Source organism: Agelaius tricolor, unplaced genomic scaffold, assembly GCF_023055355.1.
Source record: "Agelaius tricolor isolate 1412-34295 unplaced genomic scaffold, bAgeTri1.0.p SCAF_1, whole genome shotgun sequence".
NCBI lineage: Eukaryota > Metazoa > Chordata > Aves > Passeriformes > Icteridae > Agelaius > Agelaius tricolor.
In genome coordinates, this window is record NW_027269261.1 from 10,344,061 (window position 1) to 10,351,545 (window position 7,485).

The following is a 7,485-nucleotide window of genomic DNA, read 5'->3' on the forward strand; positions in this document are numbered from 1 at the left end:
GCTCCGGCCGTCGCGCATCTCTGACGTCATCTCTCCGCGCCGGAGCCCGCCGCGCCATGGCGGAGGTTAAGGTGAAGCCGGAGGTGCCCGATCCTATGGACATCGAGAGCAGGTGCTGCGGGCGCACGCAGGCGGGCATGGAGTGGCTGTGTGGAGGCCAAGAAGGGCGGGTTTTGGGGCGGGGGGGCAGCAGGCGTGGCGGGGCTCGTCGTTCAAGGCATGAGGGGGGTGGTTCGACGCCCGAGTGTTCATGAGGAGAATGATGCTGAAGGAGAGGGTGGTTGGGGACACTGAGAGTTTTGTGCTGGGAGGTGCTTAGAGGGCACTGGGGGTTGGGTCAGGTGAATTTCGGCTGTCCCGGAGTTTTTCTGGTCTTGGAAAGGGAAATGGTGCACAGGGAGTTGGTGCCGAGATGCCTGAAGAAGCAATTGATGGACACTTTTCCCCCGAGTTGCTCTTGTCGCTCTCTTCCATCCTGACTCCAGTGCTGTTTGGATTTGGGTTTGGATGCAGCAGAACGTGAGTTTTAAAGCTGCTTCTCTCCTCCTGCAGGATCCTTGAGCTGTGCCACCAGTTCCCCCATGGCATCACGGACCAGGTGATCCAGAATGACATGCCTCACATGGAAGCCCAGCAGAGAGCTGTGGCCATCAACAGGCTGCTCTCCATGGTAGGGACAGCCCACCTTCCTCATCTTCCTCAGCACATTCATAACCACAAGGCCCATTAGGGATGGGGAGTTAATTAGCTGTAGAGAAAAGGAGGGATGTGAGCCCTTCTCTCATAGGTGGGGGTGTTCTCTGAACCCCCCACGAAATCCCAAGCTTATGGATTGCTCTGAAGGCATTCAGGAACCTGCCAAATCTGTAAGAACCAAGGCTGTAACAGGAGAGGATCAGCTGGCAGTGAGAGAGTGAATTTTAATTAATGCTGTTATACACACTTACACCCTTAGGCTTGTCCAGTTGCTTTCTTCTTCAAAATAGGAAATAAGGACTTTGCCTGGCCACAAGCATGCACAGCAGAACAATCTCTTTGCCAGTAATTTGCTTCTAAGAGTCACTGTCCATCAAAGTTGGCAGCTTTCCAGTGATGGCCCCTTAGTAAAAAGCAGAACTTTGCTGCTGGAACTTGGAATTGTTCCAGAGCTCCACTGTGATTTCTGTGCTTTGGTGGAAACTGAGAGCAAAGTGTACAAGAACTGGATGTCCCTTGTGCCGTGTGAAAGTCAGGAGAAATAATAGGAATTGTGTAGATGTTGTGGGAAGGGTCAGGAACTGTTTGTTATTTCTGACAGCTGATCATAAGTGGAAATTTGTCAGGGGAAAAAATGTATCCTTAAGGCTGTTATTGTTTCCAGTGATTAGAAATGTTAGTTTTCATTTTTCTTTATTTAGTTGACATTAAACAAGGTTTTTATTTTAGAATTTTGGAATAGTCTTCAAAACACCTTCTGAAACAAGGTGTTTGAAGGGAAGTAAATGCATTGTGCCCATCTCTCCTAGGGGCAGCTGGACCTACTGAGGAGCAGTGCAGGTCTCCTGTACAGGATCAAAGATTCCCAAAATGCAAGGTAAACCTGTGTCTGCTGGGGAAGTATGTTGAGAACACAATTCTTGTTTAAAACAAATCCAACTTCTTTCAAATTTTGGACCTTTTAAAAAAATCCTGATGTCTGTGTTGTTTGACAGTAAAATGAAAGGTTCTGACAATCAAGAGAAGCTGGTTTACCAAATCATAGAGGATGCAGGCAACAAAGGTACTTTAAATTATCATTGTGAATGGTACTAACTCTGTTTGCTAACTCTGTCCAAAGTCACAAATGCTTGCCCAGACAATACAAATATAAAATCTAATGCCCCATACCTGCTTGTTTTTCCCCAATCCCTTCTGTCCATTCCTTTCATTTTGCTGGGAGTGGCAGGCAAGCAACCCAGGCAGTGTTCTGATGTGACTTTTGGTTGGTATGTATGGAAACAAATAATTTCTACTATTTATTTCTGTTCACTTCTCTGTTTTTTAACAGGTATTTGGAGCAGGGACATTAGGTACAAAAGTAATCTGCCTTTAACAGAGATCAACAAGATACTGAAAAACTTGGAAAGCAAGAAATTAATTAAAGCAGTTAAATCTGTGGCAGTGAGTATTTTGTGACCTTTTTAAACAATTTTAAACATCTGCTGCATGCTTTGTATGCTTTTAACAGGGGCCTGGGGGCAGAGAAAGCTGGAGGCAGAATGAGTTTTCTCTTTGAAAACTGTGCACCAGTGTTTGACTCTCTGCCTTTAGTGTGCAGCTTTGAGGTGCAACAGATCAGCTGAGGTCTACAGGTCAGCTTCTTGCTGTCTGTCTTCAGTTGCCTGGTTCTCACTGGGTCTGGTAAAGCAGGTGGGGGTAGAGAAGTTGGACACAGCAAAGCAGTAGCTTTTTTGTGTTCATGTGAAAGATGCTGGCTTCATCTGGTCTGTTATAAAATGATTAGGAATTGAAATGGGTTGATCTTCTCTTTATCTCTGTGTTACCTGAGGGTCAAGCAGGTTGAGGATAGCTGGAGTCAGGTAGAGGAGTAATAAACCTCTTTGGCAGATTATCTGCTTGTATATATCCCTTCCTTGTGAAGGAGGGCATATGTTGTTGAGAGCTGTACCTTTCCCTCCCCCAGGCATCCAAGAAGAAGGTCTATATGCTGTACAACCTGCAGCCCGACCGCTCCGTCACTGGAGGGGCCTGGTACAGTGACCAGGACTTCGAGTCTGAGTTTGTGGAGGTGTTAAATCAACAGTGCTTTAAGTTTCTGCAGAGCAAGGTGAGTGCCAAAGTCACTTGCCATTTCTTGTGTAAACAGGTGCCAGGTAAGGCTTAAGGTTTTCCATGAGTGTTGGCCATTATTGCAGCTAGATTGGCAAATCCATACTGTACTATTATTTTTGTCACATTAGGTGTGAAGGTGTTGTATTTAATGATGGCTGTTTTTACACCCTGGACAGGGAGGGAAGCCTTTTATCCCCAAGGTCCAATGACAAACTGTCCTAGGTGACCCAAAATTGTGTATTCCTAAGACCCAGCAACCCAGGAAAGGGGAACTTGTGTGTTTTATCCTGGAAGGAGGGGATGCAGGATCCCTTTAGAAACAGAAATGGACATGAGGGGAACACCTTTGTTCTCCCTGGGTGCCCGAGGGGATTGCCTGGGGCAGGTCTTCAAGTCATACCTGATGTGAAAAACGCCAATCACTTGTTTTTAAAATTTTAAAAGTTTAATAGGAATAAAACGGTTATAAAAATAGTGATATAATTAGAGTAATAAAAATTTGGGCAATTAGGATTTAGGACAATATGAGACAATAAAAACAAAGAGTTACGGACAGTCCGGGTGCCTTTTTCTGGGCAAAATAAGCCCAAGAAAGGACACACGTTAACAGAGGATTAACCCTTAAAAGCAACAGCCTGTTACATTTTCATACACCTCATCCATGATGCATAAATTCCATTCAAACACAGGATTCTGTCTGGTCAGTGTCAGCTTCTTCCTCTGAATCCTGACAGCATCTTCAATCCTGAGCGAGGCAGGAAGAAGTTCATTTCTTCTGATAAGGGAGCAATAAATTCTTTATCTCTGAAAGATTTTGGTGTCCTGTGGCTGCTATCTCAGTGCAAGTCCTCTCTTTAAGAAAAGTATCTTACACAGCATAGTTTCTATTTTAACTTTATGTTATAACCTAAAACTATATTTAACATACTACTTAAGAAAATGGTTACAGCATAACTTTCTAACATAACACATATAATATTCATTTCAGTATTTACAAAAAGCCAATCACAAAATACGCATTTTTCACAGCCAAGCAGCTGCATTTTGCAGTCCAGACCTGCTCCAGAGGGAATTACACAATACCTTTTCCAGCTGAAGTGCCGTCAGACGCTCTCTCCACGATTTTCCAGCTGCCTGCCATTTGTTTGTTGAGAAGGGGGTGGGCCTGCAACTTGCTGGGAAATTTTTTACAGCATTTTTGGCAGCATTGGAGATTTTGGCCAAAAATTGTCCAGATTTTGTTTTGTGTCTGTCCTCCTTTGATTGTTGTTTGTGGAAGTTCTGGAACCACGGAGGCTGCTGTGTTTTATTTGATATTGTTTCCCTTCTGTCTTGTCCCATTTTGTCTCTTATTGGTGGAAGGAGATTATTCATTTTGGAGTCTCCACCCAATATAATTGTCTTAAACTAAGACACAAACCAGGTAGTAGAGACCACAGGACCAAAAAATCTAGGAGAAGTCACTGTGGTTTCTGCAGAACATCTCATTTCTGAGACGGTGTAAGGCAGCAGTCAGTCAGGCAGCTCTGCCTAGAACACAATTGCCCCTAGTCTAAATTGTCCCTGGTTCATTAAATATGTCTGCAGATTCTAGCATTTGTCTATTCCATTACAATATATTTTTAATTAGCTCTAGGTAGAGCAGAAACTTGGTTTTTTGTCAACAAAATGCCAGATGCTGGTGTTCCTTCATATTAATCTGAACTACAGTGTAAATTTTATGTCATTTATTATAAAATCATATTTGATTGTGCACTGCATTGTCTCACATACACCAGTTTTAAGAATGTGGCTTTAAATGCTAAACATGTCCCAGAAATGGAAAACTAGTTTTGTTCTTGAGTCTGCCTGAAACTGAACCACAAAGCAGGCTCTTGGCAGTGAGTTCTGACTCTGACTAACCTTTGCTTTTTCTCAGGCAGAGGCAGCTCGAGACAGCAAACAGAACCCCATGATACAGAGGAACAGCTCGTTTGCCTCATCCCACGAGGTGTGGAAATACATCTGTGAGCTGGGCATCAGTAAGGTCAGAACACATTCATCTCACTGCTGTTCAAATTGTCAGTGCATGATGGGCTCTAGGAGCTGGCTACTGCAAACATGCTGAAGGTCTCATAAGTGTTTTAGCACCCCACAGCTTGTGTAGTGGGGGTGAGCTTTGTGGCTTCATTGCTTTTAGGGGAGGGTCATTGACACTGCCTGGCATACCAGGATAGCTTGTGCACGTGGGTTTTCTAAAATGTGTAAAAGAATTAGCATTCACATCCTTGTAAACTGTCTCAGCTGGTTTAGATTTCATCATTTCTCTTAAGTTTACATAAGCACTTCAAGGAATTTTAGGGGAGGGGAAAAAAAGAAGGGGAAAAATACCCCACCATTACTGGTCACCATCAACAAGTATATCTTTAGCAGTCTTGTCTTTTTCTTCTTTCACAATTGTTTTCTGCAAAACTGGGACTGTATTGTGCTAGGCTGATGGAGACATCTCAGGTGCACAGGGAAGTTCTTTTTGGTAAGACCAAGGCTAGTGCAAATCAGAAATGCTCAGGAGGTAGGAGGTATTAGTATTTGCTTTTCTTTCTGCATCTGCACAACTCCATAAAGTTCCCAGTGAGATTGGTGTCTTTTTCTGGGCTAGGTTAGAACTCTATGGATTTGTTACTCATGTTGTTTGCTCCTTTCCTCCTTGCAGGACTCACTGGTACACATCTTTCCTAACATCTATTTCACAAATTGTTTCTTAGGTAGAGTTGTCAATGGAAGACATTGAGACCATTTTGAACACTCTGATCTATGATGGCAAAGTGGAGATGACCATTATTGCTGCCAAGGAGGGGACAGTGGGCAGCGTGGATGGACAGATGAGGCTGTACAGAGCTGTCAGTCCTCTCATCCAGCCCACTGGATTGGTCAGGACACCCTGTGGACTCTGCCCTGTGAGTAACTAATTCTGTGTATCATTAGTGCTGCATGCAGCTCTTGAACACAGGCCTACAGTGGCCAGATGGCACAGGGCAAGCTCTGCCCATGAGTCAGCCTTGGGGCTGAGCCAGCTGTGCCTGAAAGCTGCCTGTGAGGAACAGGTTCTGGTTTTGGTCTGAACACCTGCTCTGCCAGGTGTTCCTCATTTCCAGCCTGTCTCTTTACTGGACTCTATGTGAAAAGATGCTGTCAAGTGTAGCCTGTTCCAAATTATGTTATTATATTTCTGATCCCAGGTTTGCCTGTGTTTTTACCAAGCTAAATTACTTCTGTCTAGCTCTCCTCCCTGGTCTCCTTTACCTCCCTGTAGGTAAAACTTGCCAGCATGTCCCTTTGTGGTGGGATCTGTTTTTATCTTCTCCCTCAGAGCTGCCATAAGACTTCCTAGGATTTGGCCTCTGTTAGACTAATGCTGATCTACTGGGAAAAAGCAGAAAACAGGTTACACACAGCAAGCACCATCCAACTGGAAGCAATTACTCTGCTGACACAGGGCTTTCTTTTGCAGGTTTTTGATGATTGTCATGAAGGTGGTGAGATTTCTCCATCAAACTGCATTTATATGACAGAGTGGTTGGAGTTTTAAAGTGAAAGGAAACTGTAAACTGGATTCATCCTTCACAGCCAAAGTGACAAAGCAGCTTGCTTTTTTTAAAAGTGGACTTCTAAATTTGTAAGCAACTTGAGGACATGGAGTGACAAACCAGCCATGTGGCAGTTGTATGAACTCTCTTGGGAGTGGACTGGAAGTGGAGTCAGTGCTGAAGATCAAGGCTGAAGTGGAAGTGTAGATCCATTCTTCAGTCAAAACTGGAGATGGCAACTAAGGTGGTTAATAAAACAGATTTCTAAGCTACAGTTCAAAATAAAGTTCAAACAAGGTTGAGACATTTTAGTCTTAACACTTATATCAGTCCCTCACAGCTGATCAGAAAAACTTCTAACAAGTGGTACCAAGAATGAGATCCCAAATTTTGCTTTCAGATCAATGCTACTGATGGATCCTCAAGTTCTAAAGCTGACACTTTTCTCCCACGGTGGATTCCATTTAATTGAAGACTATGAATCTGAGGTGGGAAAGATCCTGAATATGTCATATTCAGAATCTGAATATGTCAAACACTTACTGGTTCTTTATTATATATATATGGTTCTTTATTATCTTTCTTACCTGCTTATTTATCATTAAACCCCTGATTTTTCTTATGTACATCTCTGCTTCATTTCCTGTATTGCTGCCTGCTGTATTTGTTCCTTCATAATCCAATTTCTGGTGGTGTTTTCTGCAGCTGTGTCACATATGTCTCCACTGAAATTTTGAGTAGAGGTGTTCTGGGAAGATATGTTTTCCACAAGAGAAAGGGTTCCTCTGGCTTGATGATACAGAGAAAAATTTTATAGATTGCAGCATCCAGAGTGGCAGAGGGCTGCAATGACACACTAGGAGGCAGGGTGGGGTGCACAGGGGCTCTGCACAGACAGGCTCACCCCCAGTGCCACTTGCTGCCTGTGGCTTCAGCTCCCTCTGGCCAGGCTGGATCTCTCCACAATTACTCAGTATCTTCACAACTGTCTCCCAGCATTGGGGAGCAATCAGGGGATCAAGCACAACACAGGGCTTGTTGCATCTGGCTATTTTTAAATGTGCCTGGCTCAAAATAAGCCCTCTGGACAGTGTGTTGGGAGGGTGGT

At 43.8% G+C, this 7,485-nt stretch overlaps 1 protein-coding gene across 1 annotated transcript; it reads left to right on the top strand.

Moving 5' to 3' along the window:
* Positions 1-17: 17 nt before the first annotated feature.
* Positions 18-7,003, top strand: POLR3F (RNA polymerase III subunit F). Its single transcript, XM_071422785.1, has 9 exons — positions 18-112; positions 553-670; positions 1,506-1,573; positions 1,692-1,759; positions 2,027-2,139; positions 2,663-2,806; positions 4,730-4,837; positions 5,556-5,747; positions 6,302-7,003. The coding sequence occupies exons 1-9, from the start codon at positions 57-59 to the stop codon at positions 6,377-6,379; spliced, it is 945 nt and encodes a 314-aa protein (XP_071278886.1). The 5' UTR covers positions 18-56; the 3' UTR covers positions 6,380-7,003.
* The last annotated feature ends 482 nt before the right edge of the window (positions 7,004-7,485 follow it).